Below are 22,910 nucleotides of genomic sequence, written 5' to 3'. Positions count from 1 at the left end.
CAGTCTGAAAAATGGATGGATGTCAACACCCTGGTCAGCTCAGAACTTCGTTCAGATAATTCCACTTTCATACCCATTTCCGCTACTTTCAGGCAAAAATTCCCAGTGAAGACAGCGTCTCATGAGAGCAGTTAGTGAATTACCATTTTGCTATTGATGATGTTCTCTATGAAAATCCTATTTTGCTATGAAATATTCCAGTCCCTGCTTCTCTAACTTAAACTAAAGAGAAAACTTCCACTGATATCTTTTGTTGAATCTGTAGAACTTCTGCCCTTCACTTTCTTCCTTTCCTTACCACTTAGTTTTCCTCCTACTACCTTGTAGATCTTTAAAAGTACTTGCATGCATTAGCAGTGATGACCTTGTTACTGTACTAGGGAAAGCCCACATGTGAACCCCTAAGAACATGCACTGATGTCATCTACAACCACATGCAGATATCTCTTCCTTAGCTCAACCATAAATCATTTATCACTGCTACACATACTTCTGGAAATATTACTTACAGGGCCTCTCTCTGCCAATCAGACAATACCACTGCCAGCCAACACCAGCACTAAAGGCATGGGCATCTTGGCTTCCACATCTCAACCCAGGCTGCAGCTTCTTGTGCCACTAATCAGTTCCAGTCCTTGTGTGATGGTCACAAGGCACATGATGCACAAGTGAGCATCGGTCTCGTGGTTTTAATGGATCAGAGAGTAGATTGTGGGTCACAAATGCAGCATTTCAGGCACATACCACCTGCGTGACTACGGCACATCTCTTGCAAAACTGGACTATTTTGGGTCTCGACACACCATGCTGGTAGTTCCGTTTCCAAAGTAGAACCTAAAAGCCCAACCCACTGTTTTCACTGAAGTTATGCAAAAATAAATACACAAAGAGGATAAAATAGAGTACTGTTAACTCTGAAGTCTTTCATAAGGTAATAGGTAAAATCACCAGCAGAGAACCAAATTCTAGTTTTGTTTGATTAGTTGTTCAATAATGCACAGTCTCTATTTAAAAAGAAAATCACGGTGAATATTTACTTTTTAAAAAGGCAAGATAAGAAAACATCACATGTAATGACAGATCATGTTAACTTTATAACTGGAATTAACACTTCTGAAACATTCAGAAGTGTTGTTTTTCCTTCAACTCCTAATCCACTGTTTTAGCAGAAAGCTCCATAACTCTCCATACAGGCAGACTAAAAGCACAAGAAGAAACCAACAAAAGGGCAAGTGTCTGCTATCTGAAAAACTTGTGGCAGAAGAATTGATGAATAAATGTGTTTGACGTGAAGGTTGGATTTAATTATCTGTTCCAGTTTCTCTGCTTAAAATATACATACACACATACGTATATATGTTAGTACAAGCATATGGAAAAAACCCAAGAGTCAGAGATTTACTATTTCTTATGCTTTCTAAAGTGGAAAGGAACAGGAAAAGGGAAAGGGGAGAAAGATGGAAAGGAAATTTACCAGAAGTTTACCAGAAATTGTCCCCAAATTACCAAAACTACATATTAGCGTTACTAAAGGAGGGAATAGCACAGATCAAATATTGCTATTTACCCTACTCTCTCTCTCTCATTTAAATCTGCAGAAAAGTAGACAGATGGAAGTTTCTTTAGGTCTGCAGTGACCATGTAGAAACGTATATTCAGGCTTAATCCTCTCCTCAGCATTCATTAAGGCAATTTAATTTCTTTAGCAAGGACAGTCATTAGAACTGAATGCAGAGAAAAAATGGATGCAGACTTTCTATGAACTTCAAAGCAACTACATTTTGTGAAAGCAGCTTCATGTCGAGAGAGAGAAGGGCTGAGATCTTGTGCTCTGTTTGGATGCCTGCACATTAACAGCAATATTCTAAGTTGCATGCCTTCAACATTTTACTATAATCCCAAAGTAAGGGCCAGTTCATCGCAACTTGAATAGCAATGCATTTTGCAGCATTTCCCTAATATCTTAACATTTGAGCCAGATGTTTCAAATAGTTTGCATAGTTAGAAAAGACCGATTGCAAGGAAATTTTATGCTCACAAAGTGAGACCAGAACAACAAGCCAAAACAATGAACCTGAGCCTGATGCATTCATCACAACAACACAGTCTTGAGGTGTTATTGTTGCATAGCAGGGAAAAGAACATCTGTGTTCTTTCCGCCCCTCGCCCCAACTTCTCACTACATCGTTGTTGCCTCCCCTGATGCTGTACAGGCTTCTGGGGAATGTCAGATCCCCCTCAGTAAGAATTCTCCCTTTACCTTGCAAGACATTGCAAACGTGCAGTCTACTCTGGTCCACAAATGTTTCCAAAAATCCATGGGATTTGGAACCTACAGCTTACATTTGTTTCATGTGAAATACATATGTGATGTAGTTATATTCAACATCCTTAAGAAGAATTTTGCAAATAGTGTTATTATGAGGTACAAGGGATCAGTAACTTCCTAGACAACATAGTTTCTCCTACAAAGCTTGTACATAGAAAACCACTGCTTCTTTAGCCCAAATCATTGTTTTAGGGAAGGTAAAAGATAACTTTTTTAAAAGCAGATGTTGGACAACAACGGGGTGCAGAAGCCTGTCATTTTAAGCTTGGAATATTCTGCATAAATACATCAGCAAAGCAATAATTGTTTCTAAAACATACAAAAAAATTCACCATAAGCAGAAGAAGCCAGATACCTTCAATGCTCTGTGGGCCCACTAGGTTCATGGCCTGGTGCGCTGGGTATTCCACACGGGGCCGGGCAATGCCCAGCTGTTCCATCACCCCATGGAGCAGCCTCTGAATGTCGGCTTCAGAGACCCTGTCTGGAGTTCTGGCACTGTGGCTGTAAGCCGAGGCCAACCCGAACAGCAGCAGGAATGTGGTGGTACGAAGCATGGTGCTTGCCATCCTGGCAGCCAACTGCAGCCTGGGAAAAATAAAGAGACCTGATGAGAAACGGTAGTGAAAATGAAGTGGGAATAACTCTCCTCTTATTACTACGCAACGCAGCTCACTACCTTCAGCTTCTAGAGTCAGCTGAAGGTCTTTTAGGGCCAGAGGGGAACAGCAAAGAGCTTCTTCCCTTCGGAAAAACAAAACAAAGCAAAACAAAACTGTGAGTTGCCCAAATCTGTGCTGTGCTCTGTGTTTCCCTGCTGTGCTCATTAAGCAGCCACTGCAAACAAAATGGATCCACTGCTTCATTTAATGAAAATTGGTTTCCCCTCCCCCACATGTTTGTTATGCTGTTTTGTAAACCTCTGCACTCAGTATAAAGCCTTCTTCAGATGGGAAATGCTTCCCAAGCTGTACTCTTGCACTGCCTGAAAAAACAAGCACTGGGAACAGCAGATCGACCTCCTTTGTGGCTTTATTTCTGCCATAAGACAGGAGGCTGCCTACTGCACATACATCATCTTCCCACCTGAAGCAGAGAAGGGTTCATTTGGTTCCCCTGAATGCTTTCACTAAAAGGCTACAACGTACATCTTAATTAAACACAAAAACAAAATCAAACTGATCACTATTGTCTCAGGCTGAATTTTAATCAGAGCATTTGGTTCCCAACGCTCATTTTCCCATCACACTACGATCACAATGCCTATCTCCAATCTCTTAACCAAACAAAGACCCGCTCGGCCCCCCTTTGGCCTCCCAGTTTTCCCGCACCAGACATCAGGGTGTTCCACCAGCCCTCGCCAGGAACCCTACAATGACTTTAAGGCAAAAAATGGCTGAAAAAACAACGTCGGCAATATTCCCCTCTCGCCTGCGCGTCTCCAGCGCACCGCACATCCCCACCAGCCTCTGCAGGAGGCAGCTTCGCACAGCCTCAACAGCCGTTTGTTACCTAGAGAAAACTGCCCGCTTTCTGCGCATTACCCGCACGACGAGGCGGAGGGCAGCGCGGCCCGTCGCTGCCGGCAAGGAGCCGGAGGAAGCTGGGCGGCAGCTGCAGCCCCAAGCCTCGCCGTACCGCACTCACCTCCGTCCCGCTCCCGGCTCGGCTCTGCGGGTGCAGCGTCTCCGCGGCCGCGCATCCTCCGTGCGCAGCCCCGGCCCCCCCGGGCACCTGGCGCTGCCGCGCACCGCCTGTGTTTGTTTAACGGGTATTGAGGATGCCCGCTGCAACACGCCGAATGCAACGCTCCGACAACTTTCGGTTTATTTTTGGTAGATTGACGCCGTTACAGCCATGTCGCCTCTTGTTTTCAACACCGCGCTCATCTTCTCACCCGGATTTTTGTTCCAGAATAGGATGCTCCGCAGCCGAACTGCGGGCCGGCAGCATTATGTAACGGCAGGATACAAGGCGACCGCACGGCAGCTCCCAGCGGTTGCAGGTAAAGGGCGGCTGCAGGATGAGCAGATCAGCGAACAGCAGCTCGAGCTGCAGTTAACAAAAGACTGTAAAAGAACATCTCCGTTTCTGAAGTCTACAATTCATAGCACTCAGCAAAACAATCATTTCTAATGACTGCTTTGTGTAACGTAACTGCTGCTGCTGCGAATTTCATGCCTTCCATTTTAGAATGGAGATACCTACAGAAACCTCCAGCCTTGATGCTTCAGAGAAAACAAGACACAGAAAACGCTCTCAGCAGGTGGCAGACCTTCATTTCCTGCCCCCGCTTCCCTTTTTACATATCAGTAACTCGCCCAGAGCAGGACTCTACTGCTTAATCCTACACCTGCTATTTCTACTCCCTTTCTCCAAAACACCTGTTTACAAAATGAAGTGATTATGTGCCTAACAATTCTTTGTAACCTCTAAAATCAAAGCGTAGCACTTCCTCTGATGGTCTTCATTGGATTTTAAGGATTGGTTTGTCAGGCCCCCACCAAAATCTCCCTGACTTAAGTTTGCTAATTTGTGACTAAAATAATTTACCTTTTCTTCTCTTCCAGGTAACACCTCATTTATGTTAAAGCCTCCCAGTCACCTTAGCCTGCTGGCTTCTAGAAGTGAGCCTACTTTCTTGATTGCTTTGGGTCTCAAACCCATTATTAGTACGCAAAGGCAGTCAGCTGTTATTAAGTCAGCAATACTCATCCCCTAACCTATCCACCATAATAGCCTGAGATGCTGACAAAAGGAAGTAACTTGGAATTTGGATTGCAGCACCTTACTTTACAGATGATTCAGCTTAAAGCTTCTAAAGCACACGAAGCAGATCAGTGCAACTGCCGGACTTCTGCAAAGATCTGTTGTGCCTTCACATTACATGAGAACAACTTTCAACATTTATCGGAGAGAGCAACAAACAAAGGAAGTGATACATAATCACAAACCACATGCTTCTTAAACTGTTTGCATGACAGCTTAGAGCAGAATCTAGAATAATTGCTACTGTGGATCCCCGCTCTGAAGGGAGAACCAGAAAGGAAGCAGATCCAGTCCCCTCATTAATAGACCACTTTAAAAGCCTACTCTTACTGAACTATTTTACACCATACCTTTTGCTAGTAACAAAAATCACCAACACACATCTTTGAGCGCCAGAAAAGAACTAGTTCTGATTTCAGCACTTTCCGACTCGCTCACTGATGCTCGCAGTCTTTGTGTATAGGACAACATAAGCGAAACTTTTAAGTCACTATAAAAGAATGGGCTCAAAGAAGGAACAAAACCCATGGTTTTATTAAAACCAGAAGTATCCAGTGCTTTCAGCTCTTATATTTTGCCAGACAATTTGCACATACAGAAGACTAACACAGTTTCAAGTGTTCACCCTTAAATAATTTTACAATTGATGACAAACAGTTTTCATTCCAAACGATGTAAACAATTGCTTGTGCAAATCAACTTTTGACAGACTATGGCTTCATACAATCATCCCCCTCGCAACATCATCAGCATCTAAAATCATCTTCCGCACCATCCAGTTCACACTATTCTATTGCTCTAGTAATAAGTTAAAACTGTCTTTCCATTGTAAAACATTTTACTGCCCACAACTGAAGATACTTGGTACACATTGCAGAAGGCGTCGCCTGAAGAAGTTTTAAGACTTTCCACTGCCTGAGTATTTAATCCAACAGAAATAAAGAACATTTCTCAAAAGCAGAATTGGTAATAGGCCCAACTTCAATATCAACTCGTGCTACAATACATTTGAAACTAGGAAGTAAAGGAAATCAATAAGATCCAGCACCCAGACACATTCTTTACACGTCTGTTTGTAATTGGTGTTTAGTCTAAACGCTGCAAGATTTGTTCTGGGACACACAGGGTGCTTTTAGAAGCTGAGGTAAACAAACAACAAATGCAAACATTTGTAAAAACACTAAAAAAATCAAATCAATTTGAACAAACTGACTAGCAGTTATAAAAGAAGCATAAAAAAAACCTCAACTTAAAACCCAAGGTGTAACGTACAATGTATAGACTTGCACAAATCACAAAAACAATGGAGATTTCCCAACGGTTAGCTACGTTACAATAAGCTCATTTCACAATCATAATTAATCCTATAAATCTACTGGTTTTGCAGTTGGTAGCAGTTTCACTTTAGATATTGGATTCTTTGGAGAGCCTCTGTAACGAGCTTTTTCTTTTCCTGGAGCATTTCTTGTGACTGTAGACTTTTCTGGAGCAAAATCTGGAATTTTTACATCTGCATTAACTTTTAAGCAAGATTTCACTGTTTCCTGATTGGTGAGATCTTCTAGAACAGACTTTGATGGATGAACAGTCACTTTCTGTCTGTAGATTCCAGCAGTTCTTACAGAACCATCAGGCTTGTCTGACAGATACAGATGTCTGCAGTGTGGTTTGGATGTTAAGTCAAGCTGACTATGAGATGCAGAAACTTGGTTAAATGTACTTTCGCTCCTGAGTGACAAAGCACTGGAATTCTTATTGGGTTTTTCTGTGCAGGAGGAGAGTGCAGAATCACAGCTCAAAGATTTTACAAGTGGCGAACCAACATCATTAGTTATACTGAGCTGAGAGCTTATGGATCTTTTGTTAGCCTCCAATAAGGAATTAATTCTCCTTACAGACTGCCGAACAGGAGTACGTTGGAATTTAAGAGGTGGCTTAGTTTTGCTTGCAGAACTGGGGTCGTTTAATGAAAGCTTGTTAAACCACTGTATGTGGTCAGAAACCTTTCCATGGTCAGGAACAGTTGATGCCTTAGTTAAAGCTTTAGCAGAACTTTCACCTTGCAAGTGTTGGTTGCCCACTTCATTTCCTGACAAAGGCAATTGTAAGGCAGGAAGCTGTCCTGCCCCTGGAAGTTTAGCAGTACCTCCTTCTAAATTACAGCATTTTACCGTACCATTTTCAGCTGTCTGTGAATGCATTAGCTCTAGTTCCTCTTTTCTTCCAAAGGAATCTAATTTTTTTAAGTCATCTTTTGATGAACTGTTCTGAACCGTCAAATTGCCTTCTCTGGCTAGTACCTGCGTCACAGGAGGTTCTATTACATTTCTTGTATCTGGTTTCTGGACCTGAAGTTCAATCTCAATAGAAGTTCGGAAGGTTTTTTTCTCCGAAGTTTTAATTTCATCTTTTTCTGGTTGCTGCTTATCAATAGCATAGGATTGACACTGTTGGTGGAGCAGCTCTCTGGACTCTACCTTTGCTGGACTGTGAGAAACTCCAGCTACCACTTCTTTCTCTGGACTAAGTCCTGTGAGACACAGAGTTTCTTTGAATGTTTCATCTGTTACACCTGAGAAAGACGATTTTGTATCAGATCTCCCATGGTGAAGATTATTACTTCCAGACACAGAGAAAGCTTGTTTAACTTTCAGTAACGTTTCTGCAGTTAAATTATTTGCTTCTTCACAAAGCTTTAACCTGCTGTCTTGTTGATCTTCAGCTGTAAGTCTGCACTCATCAGGAAGAACTGGCGGCTTTTCAGATATGAAAGCAGGTTCTGAAGAACTATTTTCTAGCAGAATTCCCTCGTTGCTGCTGATCTCCTGAGAATCTGTAACAGCGGGACTATTCCATGACATTCTGTAAACAACTTTGTTGCGGGATTTTGGAGTTAGCAAGTTTTCTTCTGATTTGCTCACGTTCTTTGAACCTTAAAATAAATGTTACAGGTGTTTAATAGTAACGTCTTGCAATTTAAAATGACCATTAAAGGAAAAAATTTTTGCTAATAAAGTTTATCATTGCAGCACTGAAATTAAAGGTGCCATTAAACTCTGTCATTTTAGAGATGTGACTTCAGTTCTTCATAGTATGATCTCTTTTCACATCTCATCATGTTTAACCAGCAGAAGAAAACTGCTAAGATACATGAAAAACAAAAGCTTGTCCTAAACCAATCTCCCCCCCCCACAGAAGCCACTATCATTTACTTGTCCTTAGCTTACTAGCTAGAAACACTTTTAATCCAATTGTTCTCTGCAAGAAGTTACTTTTGCCTTACAAAAACTGCACCCCCACCCCCCACTGTGTTCTGTTAGATATTTACCTTTCTTACAGACTTTTTCATTGATACATGGGCTGAAGAGTACACCTCTTTTTGTACATTCAGTTCCATTTTCCAAACCTGGTTGACTTGCAAGACGCCTTCCAATATTTTCAGCTCTATTAGCAACTGTACATCCTGATGCAGCGTTCTTGAAGAAAAAACAAAACAAAACGGAGCCCCATTTATAAAGAAATCACCAGGATAAAGCTATGCAAATCTTAATGACAGCAACCTTTTCCTGGCCACACTTCATCTGCCCCCCATTATCTGTAGACCTACATAGGAAACAGCCTACCTGCAGCAAGATAGGTTAAACCACTCTATGAATTCAATGACTGCATGAACAGATTCTGAAAAATTGGAGGTTCAGAAACAGTGAGAACTACTGATCACAATTGCATTGAGCTCAATCCAGCTGTCAGATAAGTCCCTATCCATTTGTTCGCTCACTCTATCTCCAGCAGGTCATGAGTGAGAAATGGAATGGGAAAGAGCAAGAAAAAAAAAAGTGCACCATTATAAAACAAACAAAACCTCAGAAAAACTCTCTTAAGTGATGCAAAAGCAATTGTCAACCATCAATAGACTGATGACCAGCCAGTCCCTGAGCACTGGCCACTCAGCAATACAAATTTTCTAAGAATGACACTATACAGTATGGAATACTAGTCTTTTCAGTCAGTTCAGGTCAGCTGTCACAATCGTGTCCTGTGCCAGCATCTTGTTCCACTCCAGCCAAACCCAATGCAACGATCAGTTACTGCAATGAAAACAAACCTACAGATTCTTGCACTTGATAGCAGGTCCAGCTGCACTCTTATCCCACCATCAGTCCTTCAAGCTGGTGCAAAGCAATGCCCAAAACTTGCATCAAAAGTTTGCAGTGTAATAGAAGCGGCATACTTACCGTGTCCCTGCTGCTTTTCCCCAAACCAAACTTCAAGCGTAATGACCTACGAACCATTTCTTTTCGGCTAATTTTTGGAGAAAAGCAACCCGTTTTTCCTGATTCAGCCCTGGGAAGACAAAGAGGAAGAAGTGACACTGAAAACTCTTTAGGAAGGCAAAGATAACATCCTTACACTTCTTTCCTCTGCTTTGATGGCTTCTATTACCTTCATGTCAATCTTTTTTAGTAGGCACAGAAAGGTTCCCGTGAAGTCACTATATGACACTTTGTGACATATACAATGATTTTGAAAAGTACTTAAAAAAATCTGCTGTGTTTTAAACACAAAAAAATCATTTTAAAAACTGAATGAGATTTTACACACAGTCAAGGAGCTTAGATCAATTTGTATATTATTTGAGACTTAAGGCTATTTACCTGTACAATTTCTTGCTTGCAAGTCTTTTACTTCTTCTGTTCCCTGTGCTAGTCAAGTGATTTTCACCACACGTTGAAGGAGATAATAAAGTTTGAGGTGACTCAAGAGACACACAAGGGCTTGCTTCAAACTGAACTACAGAAACAAAATACATATTATTCTTAGAATAATCATCAAGTTTTCAAATAAGTATTTAACAGATAATGCAGCAAAGATTCTTAGTAGATCAGATACTTTACTTATTTTCTGCAGGGATGACTTCAGTTATTTTGACTTCCATTTTATTTATTTTTTTTAAATATTAAATGGGGCTGCTGCTTTAAGCATTCATAGAAGAACTGGTTAGCAGTAAAACATGTGCTACAGAAAAACAACTACTTCAAGCAGCAAAGGGAAAAAATTAAGGCATCATATTTACCTGATGCTGGTGTGGAGCTGCTATTAAAAATACTACTTGGTAACAACTCAAAACCAAAACTGTGCATAAAAGATCTTCTCTTCTTGCTGGATAAGCCCTGGGAGCAATCAGCTGGAAGCTTACGCTTAGTACTTGGAGTAAGAACCACTGGAGTCACAGATGGAAGGACTGAAAATAAGAAAACCAGTATTTTCAACAACAGCTTAAAAGGGTGAGAATTTACTACTAGAACACAGCATTGTTGTTTACCCCAAAAGAAGTTTATGTAAAAGCTTAGTTAAAGAGCATGCATTTTGAAAAGGGAAAAGCAGTCAGTATAGCTAAGTTGGTTTCATTTTCTCATTGGGATCTTTCTGTGGGCTTGTTTTTTTTTTGTTTGTTTGGTTTTTGGGGTTTAGTTTTTGCTTGGCTGCTTTATTCAAGAGCTAGTGTGCCAGAAAGGAAAATCCAAAGCCACATACTGATAATGTAGGCAGTACAAAAAAGACAAAGAAAAAAGTACAGTCATTTCTCTTTAAGAATGACTAAAATTGAAGGAAGTCCTTCAATTTTCAAGATAAAATTCTATACTACTGAAGCCTTAACGCATGTTAGACAAAAAGCAAAGTTACTATGCTAGAACCAGCCCACCACTGCAGTGATTGCAGCTGCTGCAAGAGCTAAACTAAATGCAGTATCTTGAAAAAAAATTGTATCTGCGTTCATGGTTTTACACAACTGAAGCAATCATTTATCTTCAGTTAAAATTCTTGAGCTGTGCTGTGGGATATGGCATACAAATCCAGAAGATACTGCATGCGCTCTATTTAGCACAAATAGACCAATACCTACCGCTTCTGTCTTGCTGAGGTGTAGTGGAGGGTGTTCTGTTAGATTTAAATTTATTCAATGCTCCACTAACAATATCTGAAATGCAAGACACACCGAGCAATCAAATTTAAACATGAAATTTGTCTTGCTCTATTTTCAACTGAAGTTTAACTTGCATTCTTACAGAGATATAAAACAAATCAGTTAAAAGGCTGTTTTACATACAGAAACCTGCAGCCCAGATCATATCATCTTACTTATGTTGCTTTCACAATAGCAGAACAATTCTGCTTAAAAAAAAAAAAAAAGAAAAGAAATACACAAAGAATTGTACTGAGCGCTATAAAGATCTATGCTTTCCAATTTCTTGATTTCCTGTAGGCACACTCAGAAGACATTAATTCAAGACTTTCTCACAGAATTCACCAAGCAATTCTCTTGGACCTGAGGTTTGCACTTTAACCCTAGGCCCAAACACCAGCATGAAATTCTGGTCTTGCAAAGAATATACAACTTGTATTATTTCTTCCTAGAGGAGAAATGAATCCCAGTAGAACACAAATGAGTTTTTAACTGTTTTTCCTGCATCTAAGAGAGTAAAACAAAAGCATTTTTATGAAGTGCTCCTGAAACCTACAGCTACATTTCCACATGTTCATTGCAAAGCTCAGTAAACTGTAATGCTGTGGTGGGGAGTTCTACAGTGACTGGCAGCTGTCAGACAGTTTTTCAGATCTCAGATTCAGATCAGTATACGCTGAAATGTAGTAATGTTATGTTTTATCACATCTGGAAAACACAGATGTTGCATATTACCTACCATTCTACAGAATTAACAAGTTCTAACTGCTTCTCCTTAGAACTGGAACATTCACAAACATTTATCACCTGGGTGACATCCCTTCTCCACAAAATATTACACAAAAGCATGCCTTGGTTAAACACACACAGCAATAAAGCCTTAAAGTCAGTTGTTGTCAGGTTTAGCATTCTAAGCGTTTGCTAAACATACATTCAAATTTTTCTAACAGTACATACTAGATCTGTATGACAGTTACAATTAAATTGTGTAATTCTAATGATCAATGTAGCTTCTTTGCTTCAAAGTAAGAAGTACTACATCCTTTTGAAGAAAAAATGGAATTCAGATCTCGAAATTTACCTTGACCTTACCTTTTTTAAGCCATTAGAAAACCAGTTTCTCACCCACCTAGGTTTAGAAATGGTTAAACCAAGAGCTTTTAGAAACTCACATAAGTGTATTTAAATCTCTTTTATTATAGCTGTGTTGTCTGAAAATAAAATAGTCAACTAAACCAGCACAGTAGGAGTTGTTTTGGTTTCAAGTCTCACTGAAATCAATTTGAATTCCAATATAAAGAATCGCTATCCTATATTAAATATTTCAGAACTCAGTAATAATGAGCTGTATTTATGTAAAACGAGTTGGAAAGTACTTAGAAATTAATAAAGTGGATTAAGAAAATTTGCACATATGCAATATACGTTAAGTCTACAGTGCATTTCCCTAAACATTCATGATCCTATAAACACAAGACACACAACTGTGACAGCATTCATTATATCGCATCTGATTCTTTGAAAGTTCCTAATTTACACAGAAATAGTGTACTTTCAAAAGTTTAATCTGCCCAGGGTCAGGCACACCTGAAGCTGCAAAAAACATGCTTCAGTGGCTAAACCTTTCACATGACAAACTTACCCCCAACGCTTCGGTGCCTCCTCCTCTTATATTCACTGGGAGATTCACTTTCACTGTCTTCATAGCCTCTCACTGAGGGAGTAGACTGAAAGGTGTCAACACCTAACATTGCAGGAATCTTTTCCAAGATAAATTCTGGTACCTGTCCTGGATTTAAGAAATATTTTTTAAATTTATTTTAGAAGTAGAACAAGTTGTATACAAGTAAGTACAAGACAATTTAACAAGCATGGATCACTTACCGATTTCTTCTGCATGATCAATGAATGTCTGCACCACAGCAGCCTGCAAACGAATTTTTTTTTCTGTACTCGTTGACAACTTTTCATTTTCATTTGAGTGCAAGAGGTTGGGTGCGAAAATCACTGCCAGGTTACTGCTATCCATTCTGTTTTCATTAGACCTTAACAAAAGAAAAAGTATACTTTTAAATGCAAATTACTGGGACATAAGAAGCAGAGAGAAAGAGAGAGAAGAGCAAGCAACAAATACTGCTGGTAAAAATGGAGCTACTCATTTGGTTGCTCACATACCAAGACTAATGGGTATGCTTATGCAACCCAGGCACAGCATTAGCACATCATTGTGAACTCAGTTTGTTATAGCTGCCCATCAGTTTTTGGAAATGCAAGGTATGAGATTATGTTAGTTTAAGTCACCCCCTTCAGCTTTTCAAAGGATAAACACAAAGTTTTTGTAAGAAAGATCTTTGGGTTTAGGAAGGAAAAGACTGTGCCAATTACAGGAAATGGCTGCAAGTAAGAAAGTTTTCAAGTCAAAACCAAACACAGGAAGTATGCCTGAAAAGAGAAGTTCACTGAATTTAGGAATACTTATAGTCATTGCTTTACATTACACTGACCTCAGGGACACAGTTCTCAGAAAGTTGAAGAAGTATCGCAGAGCTTCGATTGTTCTGTCAGTCATTAAGCATGAAAGCAACATAGTTGCATCTTTCTTCCCATTTGCTAGCTGCTGAGCTTTGAGAAGGCCATCTTGCAGATGAGGTGAAAGGATGGGTTCTGGCAGCTCTCTAAAGAATTGCTTAAGAAGCCCTGCAACATCACATGGTAGTGCAGCTGAGAGGCAGTTTTCACCTTGATCCAGCTTACTCTGAAATTGTTCAGAAGAAACATGATTTCAAGCATTCAGTGCCAGATTTTTAAGATTATGCATTAATTCTGTAGGCTGCACTAGCCTTGTCTTTTATTTATTTATTTTACATAGCTACGCTGTCCATAAAGAGGTACAGATGATGTTATCAGACAAGAAGCTTTTATTTACTGGTTCTCCACTGTTCACATCCTTCTGGGAAGAACACCACTAAATTCCAACACAGCGTACAACATCTATACCTGCTAACAACTTTGTTTAGTCACAAGTTTCTTCGGATAACCTGGGAAGATGAACAGTTTACTGAGACATACTAATGAAAAAAATAAGCTTTATAGAATACCTTTAAGGCTTTTAAACGAACCAGAGATCCAGACTTCCTAAAGAGTCCTTCTGTATGAAGATGTTCTTCCAGATATTCACAGGCATCAACGAGAAAGCTAAGGAAAGAACAGCAGTATACTTCTGAACTTCAGAATATATTCTTCAGAGAAAAAACACTTCATGATAAATAGATAAGGCATAATGCATAGAACTGTTTCCTCATGACAGTAAATGTAGAGACAGTCAACAATAGCAGTCAAAGCTCTGATTTTCCCATCTAAATACTACCTCCCTCCTCTCCCAAGTGGAGCTGTTCCTATTCTCCCACACTCAGAAATATGGAATATTATCCCTCCTCCGATAAGATCATAGAGTGACCAAATAAGTGCAACTCTAAACAACACTAATTTACCTGGGAATACACCCATATTCTGGCACCAGGGATTGCGGCAGCGCATAAAAAGATGTTCCAAAGATTTTACCCTAAAATACAAAATTCAGTTAGCATTATGCAACGTTGATGAGCTTACTAACAAGTTATCACAGAAAGACACGTACTCCACAAACAGAAGGATAGTTTAGACAAAATAAATAAATAAATAAAAATAATAAGAGCAAAGAAAGTCTTTTCGATGATGCAAATAAGAAATGTTGTCAGGAAAAGCTCCATCACCTGTAGCACTGGGGCCTATCTTGATACTAGTTATAGTTAATGTAATAGTATACATGATTATATAATGTCAAATAATATACAGGTTTGGTTTTTTGTGCAATATATATTTTGCATATTTTCATTTTGCAAGGAGTCAGTTTTCTCATAAGGCCACAAAGCTGGTAACGGTACTTAGTAACAGGCTGCTCTGGAACCTCACCTTTTCAATTTGCTCAAGTCACATTTCTCTTTAAAAATATATAAAGAAAACAACCAACACAATGACTTGGAATAATAACTTCTTTAAAAGAAGAGATTTTCTCTTCATTTGACGCACTCAGGACTGCTCTTTCAACAAGGGTTAATCTCCACCCTACAGTCCAGAGAATGTTTCTGAACTCCTGTATTCTGGATGCGCATTTAAGAAACCATTATAAAACTACCACCTTATAACAAGACATCAGAGTATTTGTTACACACCAGCAAACATGCAGATTCTTCAGCCATTATTATCAAAGCAGACCTACAGCATTCACCTTTTTTTTCTTTGTTTGGTCTTGAACGTTTATCTGAGGTGACTGCAAAGTTGTACTGAATTGTAAGCTTGTATAACTTACAATTCCTCTTCTCTATATAAATTACAGAAAACACAAGCTCAGCCCAACACAAAAGGATCACTGTCATTCTCAACTGGTACTTTTATTATCAGAAATGAATGCAGACTCTTGGTTACCTATGCCTGAAATTCAAAGTGCTGACTACACAGGGAAAATAGTTAATGACTAACCCAGCAGGGCACCTTTGGTCTATCTGACCTACAGAAAACAAACATCACAGGACAGATAAACAGCAAAAATGCTTCTGTTGTTGCAACCCAGGTAGCTACCATAAACACAAAATCAACTCCAAGATACAATCTATTTCTGTGTTTATGAAATGATGTAATCAGGAATTCCAGCATCTTACAATTCAGTACTTAAGATCTGTAAGCGATATGTGGACAGACTGATCCAGTGGGTAGCAACCCCACAGTGGGTAGCAACTGGGTGGTCTTTGAGGACTCTTCCAACCCCGGCCTTTCTATAGTTCTATGACATCACTTGTTCTTACTATGCTTTGGTTGTCATAACAAAAGTCATGTTTTATCATAAGAACTGAAATGCAGTTATATCTGTTCCCTTATAATAGGAGATACAATGCCAAACACATGCTGTTCTCTACCACTTCCTACCTTGCTCATTTATTATTAATTTTCTTCCTCCTGTAATACTTAAACTCTACAGGCAGCTATACAGGCACACATCAATACATGTTCAGTCTTTATGACTTCCTCTTCCAATACTAAGATAAAAACCTAGATCCATTATGTTGACTTTGAGGAGGGGGGAGAAAGCTCATTCTGGCTCTGCTCTTCCTCTCTCCTTTTCCACATACCTCAACCCAAGCACATTGTTTTGTAATATCTTCAGCTGACTTTGACCACGGGTTACTGCAGCATTTCGTAATGTCTTGAATGAAAATAGTGCTACAGAAAGCTGGCACCGTTAGTGCTCAGCTCTGCATCACACCACTTGCATGGGGATCTTATTTAGGCCTTAAGGAGAGATTGCTTCCCTGATTCGAAAAATAGGTTCTACCAGGGTATCAGTGTTCTGATTAGGCTTCTGAGGTGCACAGATCGCTCTCTACAGAGATAGTGTATATTTTAACTCAGAGGCCTGAGACAGAAAATTCTTTCAATGATTTAGCACTAGGCATTTAAGGTAACAGGACAGATTCAGTGAGCAGGCAGAGGAAGTGCAGGCCTGTACCAAAATACCCGTAGGCACATCTTAGGCCAAGAAACCATGCAAAAAAAGTCCAGCAGGACACAATTCTAAGAGGTCAACTTTAAGAAAAAAGGCAAAATTTTCGTGAACCATGTAGTACCTACGTACTCCAGCAAATGACGCGGCGATTATTAAGATTTCGCTTTCACAGCGAGTGACGCTAAGGTGAGTGAAACGGTGGAACCTAAGGAGATGCTGCACAGCCCAGCGGCACGCAGCAGGGCCCCAGAAGCAGGAGTGCTGCCGGGCACAGCAAGCACGTTAACCACGGGCACAGCGACAACCGCCGCCAGCCGCCCCTCGATAACCCAGGCTCCGCGCCTGCCTCGCCGAGAGCGGGCCGAAGCGGCACCGCGTACCTCCAAGCCTTCTCGTGACCGCCGCCACGTTACGTCCCCTACCTCTGCGGGCCCCACCGCTGGCTGCTTCGCCGCCGCCAAGCAAACCGCGCTCTTCACTTTGATCCCGTAGGAAACGCGCAGCTCTTGCAGCACCGCCAGCCGCAGCAGGTCGCGCCGCTGCTCCGCCATCCCCGCACCCGCCGGCCCTCAGTCTCCGCACACCATAACCCCAACAACCGTCTGCCGCCACCTGGCTCAAACCCAGCGCCAACCCCGTCCTCGCCTCCCATTGGCCGCCTCCCGTTCGAATTTAGGCCCCCGCCGCCCAACGGCCGGGCAGGGCTGTTCCCGGAGCGCCTGCTTCGCTCGTCTCCTCTCTGCCCCTCGCAACGCCGCCTTCGGGCGATCGCACTGGCCGCCTAAGGAGCCTCCCTCGCCGCGGTACGGCGGTTGCGTTGGCCGGACGGTGGCGCTGGTACCCGCGGCATTTGGGGTCGGGCTCTGGCTGGGGAGCCGCGGTTTCCCTGTCTGCTCCGGGACGCGGGAGCTACAGCGTTCATTTTGCTATCCCTCGCCTCCAGTCAGACCCGTGTCACCAAGTTGGATAGTTTGGGAATAAATTTCGGTTAAAATACCAAAATAATAAATTATAGCACTTTAATTTAAGCCGAATTGTCAGGAAAGGAAGGCATGGTGCCCATCTTCGTTATAATGGCACTGTAAATAGGGATAGAAAAACTGTGAAGATCCTTCACACCTTCACCCACTGACACCTTTCTCCCGAGTTAACTGTACTCGTTTTCTGTGGACAGAGCCACAGTTCACCCCTGGGTTTAAGCGACAGCTGAAACGTAATGGCAGTTCAACCACCAGCCCCGGTCCTGCTTGTGCTTTCCAAACTGGGGCTTGCCTACCTACCTGTTCATCACCGCGTCCTTATACAACCTCCAGCTGTGCTCTTGGGGCTTCACTCTGTATTGTTATTACAGACATCTGGAACTTTAAAGCTCCTATTTCTAAAGTAACTCTGGAACTGTTTGTTAACAAACAGTTAACAGACAAGCAAAAGTAATAGTCCTTTAAATATGATCTTAGCGCAGATTTACTCTAAGTATTATGATCCATGCTGGCATTCACGTCATACACAAAAACTCCTAAAATATCACTGAAAAGAAGTACAAGAGTAAAAATAGACAGATGAACCTAAACTAATTTTAATGTTGCTGTAGTGAAGTATATGCAATACAAAATAGTCTCATTTATTTCTAACTGGCCTGGGTAAGAATTAGGTAACTGAGTAAAACAGCCCCAGTTTAAGATTGTAGAACACAATTTATAACTAGGTATCTTAAAATTTAGCTCGAGCAATCACGATACAACTTGGTTTCCTGTAGTAATGCCAAATTACACAAGAGGGAGCTGTGATCTGCTAAATATTTGTAAAACTCCAAGTCTATTCAGAATTCACACTGAAGAAACCACAGGATTGCATATGCTGTGTTTGGTGTTTATCATTTTCCTAAAAAGTGATGGACATCTTCTTACTTTTTCCATTAGATATTTATGTCAAATACATTTGTCACGTCTTGTAATATCCTTTAAGTCACTATTTCAAAACGTTTCTGCTATATTTACAGGTAGAGTCTGAGGCAGAAAAAGATACTTTGCAAATAAGAAACAGTGTCTTTAAGTATAGTTTATTCTCAGTATCCTTCCTTATTCTAGCCTCTTCTTGGCTTTATCTCTCAATGAGAAATTATGCACCCAACTCCCAGTTGTCATCTCTGCACACTGTTCAGGCTGCATTTATGTCACTTATGTTTCATTTCCCTCTCTCACTCTCGCCACTGCTCTGTCTTATCATCAGTAAAAATTTTTTCCCAGGACAGAAAATACTGGTAGGACCACCTCATGCAAATATTCAGAATTATGTCAGAACCAAAACATTCTTTAAATTCAGAGTGCCTTTAGAATTTAAAGCTAAGTATATCCCCCGCTTCTGCAGGAGAAGCTTGATGAAAACTAATTCCAGATCAATAAAAGAGTAAGGAAGAAGAATGTATTTAAAGTAAGAAAATAAGGATAAGGTTAGAAAGAATGTCTTCTAAATGGACAACATGAATTTCCTCTGAACAGTAGGCTCAGGATAGAGTAAGTCTGTTTAACTCACCTACACTAAGGCTGTGAATTTGCTCCTAGGTTACCATCTTGTCACTAAATGTTTTTGAAGAGACTACTGCAGAAAATAAGATATGACAGCCTTAAAACCTTTGTTATATAAATCGTTAAATCTAGATTCAAGCTTGCTCCTCATACTGTGTTCCTGAGGATAGATAATCAAAGCTATTTCATTAAAGCCTGAATATTCCACACTAAGAACTACCAGAAATCAATATGGGTGAGCACATTTCAAGTTCACTGTGTCATCTGGAACAGAGTTAGAAAATAAAAAATCGAAAATAACTGAAAGCAACAAAATTTGTTGAATTTTGTTGAATACACACTTTATATCTCCCTTTTACCACATAAGAGGAGAGAGGACTTCTTTGAATCCATGTACTGTCTTGAAAACCAGCCTTTAAAATATATGGAGTGCTTCTAAATCAAATCAGTTTAGCTACTGATGATATCACACCACTCAATTCACTATAGACGCTTTTTTGCTGTAAGTGCTTGATGGCTGAAGTGCATCATGGCAGAAGCTAAGATTTTTCTCTTGACACTGTACATGACATTTTGCACTTATCATACATTTCATTTCATTTTTAACAGCATTAGTAAGAAGATTGTTTTTTCTCTTCTGGTTTTCTCTCACTTTCAGTTCTTGTGCTTGAGTGGTTGAATTATCTGAAACTGGCAATTTGTCACTAATGGAATGATTTAGATTACATGTGCTATCTTCACCTGCTCTCTTCAACTCTACAATACAAAATGCAAAATAATGGTGTTAAGATAACCCTAACAAGGGCAACGTTTAACACTCTTCTTCAGTGCAGAAAATTCTCCAAAAAAACCCAAAACTTTGATCTGTATATCAAGATGTATCCTGTACCTTTAAAACAAATGTGTAGTTGAACATGCTTCCTAAGCAAGGACATGAGCCTTCCCATCAGCCACTTAATACCACTTAACTTCATTCACAAGTTAAAGTATAGATGGATAAAAGCAAAACAAACCATAAAATAGTTACAGATGTCTATTTTAGTGACATCATAGACAGTGAGACAGCTTAAGCAACACGGAAGGAAGGCAGATCAACTGGTACTGCAAAAATGGAAATAATAGATGAAAATTAGTAATATGCATCTCTGGGTTGCAAATACGGTGTTTTAAGTTAAAAGATAAAAGAGCTACTTTCTGTGCTTCCTACCTTAGAAGTCACATTTTAAACAACAGAAATACCCAAAAGAAAAATGTTGAAAAAGGAGGGTAGTACATTGCATGGACTGCAGCTACAAGACAGGGGAAAAAAAGTCTTTTTTTCCTTTAGCACATCTCCTTTACAAACTTCCAGGTAGTTAAAGGAGAACTTGATTTTTTTCTTCATACTCATTCCTCCCAATATTTCATAAATCCCAGATCTTGAGAGAGTACTCTGTCAGTGTGACATTTTATTTCCTTTTTTCAAACAGAGACAGGGCTTAAAGGATTTTGAAATGCTTCTGGCACGATATTTTCATGTAAAAATTATAAATAATTAAATCATCGAGCTGGAAAATTTATATCCAAAAGACAAAATCTGGGTTTTTAAAATCCCTCTGTGTCATGATTTGATTTATTTGGGTAAACACTCTTTCAGAATACAATTGTGTGACAGTGACTGTGGTTATAAGAGAAGCAGACGCTAGGTTGTGTGAGGTTACAAATGGAGCTGCTGAACAATATTGTCACTATTTGCTTTGTGGACAAACTATTTCCCATCCATTCTTAGGAAAGAATGATGTGTTGTATATTTTTTCTGTTTGTGCATTAGATTTTCAAGTGTCTTGCCTCTATTACATGCATACCATTGTTCAAGGGAAGTATCAACCAGTTCCCACTTCAGTTGGAAAAGTATGAGTGCCCTTCTTATTAAGCTTGAAAAATGAACCAAAGGCACCTCTGGAGAGATGTGGTTTTGATTCAGTGAAGTAATCGTGATAAAAATGCACTACTGAGAAAACTCATTAATTCAGTTTTACTATGTTTGTAGAGTTTAAGAGCTAATAAAACTTGATTTGGAATAAATGGAAGCTTCATGCTGCTATAATTCTAGACATGGAAAGGAAATTAAGATTACTCATGTTACTTTGCTTTTATAGAATACTGTTTCACACAATGTTAATTAGTTTTAAGAATGCTTCCAATTCTCACCAAAATGATACATCCATCTCAAGTTACACTTGCATCATTCTAAGTGGTAAGTTTAAAGGGAATATTGGGCATTTTTAATTAGCAAAGTAAAAATAAAGATACAATTTCCTTTTTGCTTTGAGTTTTTCACACATGCTATTTATTCTTTTTATATATTCTGAACAGCACGTTTAATCAGTTTGCTTAGAGCAAATTTCAGTCATTCAGCTATAGTTACCCACAGCGAGTGGCACATCTTTATGGCTTTATGTATCTTCTAAGCCTTTTTCCTGAATCAGGTGTAAGAACTGGAAGATAAAGCTCCTAAAACTCAGGAGCGCCAGTGGTATATAACACTCAGGTGCTTGGTACAGACTGGAATGCAGAAGCTCTTGTTCATTTGCATTTCACAAGAAGTATACACATTATAAAAAGAGCACTCTGACCACTCTTTCAGTGGCAGATGCCCTGCTCACTTTTTTCCAAATAACTGAGCACAGCCTTCTTTTATCCATTATTTTTATCTTTGTGTGTGGTGTGTGTAAATAGCTTACAATGAAACCTTTATGTATGTATTATTAATTTTTCTACTTTGGGAGAACTCAAATCCACGTGACATACTTTACTTATCCATTCCGCTGCATAAGAGATGTTATTATTTATCTACTGGAATTATTTATCTACCAGAAGGGAGGTAAAGAAAATATGTGAGTTAAAAGGAGTAAGAAAAAATATAGCTATGTTCAAAATACTGTTTGCTTGTTTGTTTTTTAAATTCAGCTTAGAGTACAATACAAAATTAAGCATCTATTTTTCTTCAGCGATGGCAGCCAGAGTATCCTAATACTAACTTGATGAATGAGTCATGCTGTTGCACGTATATTTTTTTCTAACTCATTGAATTTATTATCTTTTTAAAATTTATTTATTTTCCAGTATGTGAAGAATGGCTCCTTTTTTTCCCCCCACTCCTTTGCTGTAGACTAATGAGACTAATGTCTGGTGGTTGGAGAGGTTTTCTAATGGGGGAACTATGTGTGTTTAACTCTTGGAAACACACACACACACACACCAAAAAATGAAATTCCATTCCTTGGGAAATGCTGTAACTATTATGAAAATGTATGAAAGAAGGGTATGGACTCTCCTCCAGTTAAACTGAGAGTAGAACGAGAACCTTAAACTCTATTTTATCATCTGCCCAGTCCAATCAGGAAGCCGATCAGAAAATTACTGAGAGACAGTTTTGACTAAGGAACTGATTTTAGATTTCATACCAACCTATAATATGAAGTTAAGTAGAAGGAACAAACAAACAAACCAACAGCCTCTGTTCTGGCACATCTTCTAGGCAGATTCACATTCTTGCTGTTAGGATGTAAAATCCAAAGAGCAGGAAGTCTGCATACTTCTAGTCCTGGGTGGAAGCTGAGTGGGGCTTTGAAGGGGTGTTTTTTGGTCTTGTGCCTGAAGTGGGATCTCAGCTGGAAAGCAGCTGCCCAAGTCTTATGTTAGGCACCTAAGGCTTTAGTTAGATATGTGTATCTGTTTGAAGTGCAAGACCTCTTCTGAAATTAGAAGTTTAATTCCAGATCCAAATCTTGTTCTACTTTC

General features: G+C 39.8%; 1 protein-coding gene across 5 annotated transcripts in view; it reads right to left on the bottom strand.

Annotated features, from left to right (window-relative positions):
- The window catches only part of LOC140252635 (neuroendocrine protein 7B2), a 39,798-nt gene extending 22,436 nt beyond the window's left edge, over positions 1-17,362 (bottom strand). Inside the window, exons 1-12 of one of the 5 annotated variants that reach the window (XM_072337546.1) lie at positions 17,215-17,231; positions 14,555-14,625; positions 14,162-14,258; positions 13,568-13,818; positions 12,948-13,108; positions 12,706-12,852; positions 11,004-11,078; positions 10,173-10,340; positions 9,754-9,889; positions 9,334-9,442; positions 8,427-8,574; positions 5,610-8,030 (exon numbers count right to left, since the gene is read on the bottom strand). In XM_072337546.1, the coding sequence (XP_072193647.1) occupies positions 6,463-8,030; positions 8,427-8,574; positions 9,334-9,442; positions 9,754-9,889; positions 10,173-10,340; positions 11,004-11,078; positions 12,706-12,852; positions 12,948-13,108; positions 13,568-13,650 (2,595 nt within the window). In that variant the 5' untranslated portion in view covers positions 13,651-13,818; positions 14,162-14,258; positions 14,555-14,625; positions 17,215-17,231 and the 3' untranslated portion in view covers positions 5,610-6,462. Of the gene's footprint in view, positions 1-2,684; positions 2,918-3,873; positions 8,031-8,426; positions 8,575-9,333; positions 9,443-9,753; positions 9,890-10,172; positions 10,341-11,003; positions 11,079-12,705; positions 12,853-12,947; positions 13,109-13,567; positions 13,819-14,161; positions 14,259-14,554; positions 14,626-17,024 lie in introns of those variants that run through there. The other 4 variants (XM_072337544.1, XM_072337545.1, XM_072337547.1 and 1 more) reach the window with 4 other exon arrangements.
- Positions 17,363-22,910: the final 5,548 nt, after the last annotated feature.

This window comes from Excalfactoria chinensis, chromosome 5, assembly GCF_039878825.1.
Source record: "Excalfactoria chinensis isolate bCotChi1 chromosome 5, bCotChi1.hap2, whole genome shotgun sequence".
Taxonomy (NCBI): Eukaryota; Metazoa; Chordata; class Aves; order Galliformes; family Phasianidae; genus Excalfactoria; species Excalfactoria chinensis.
The sequence above is the reverse complement of the archived record's forward strand: the minus strand, read 5'-3'. Positions and strand labels throughout refer to the sequence as shown.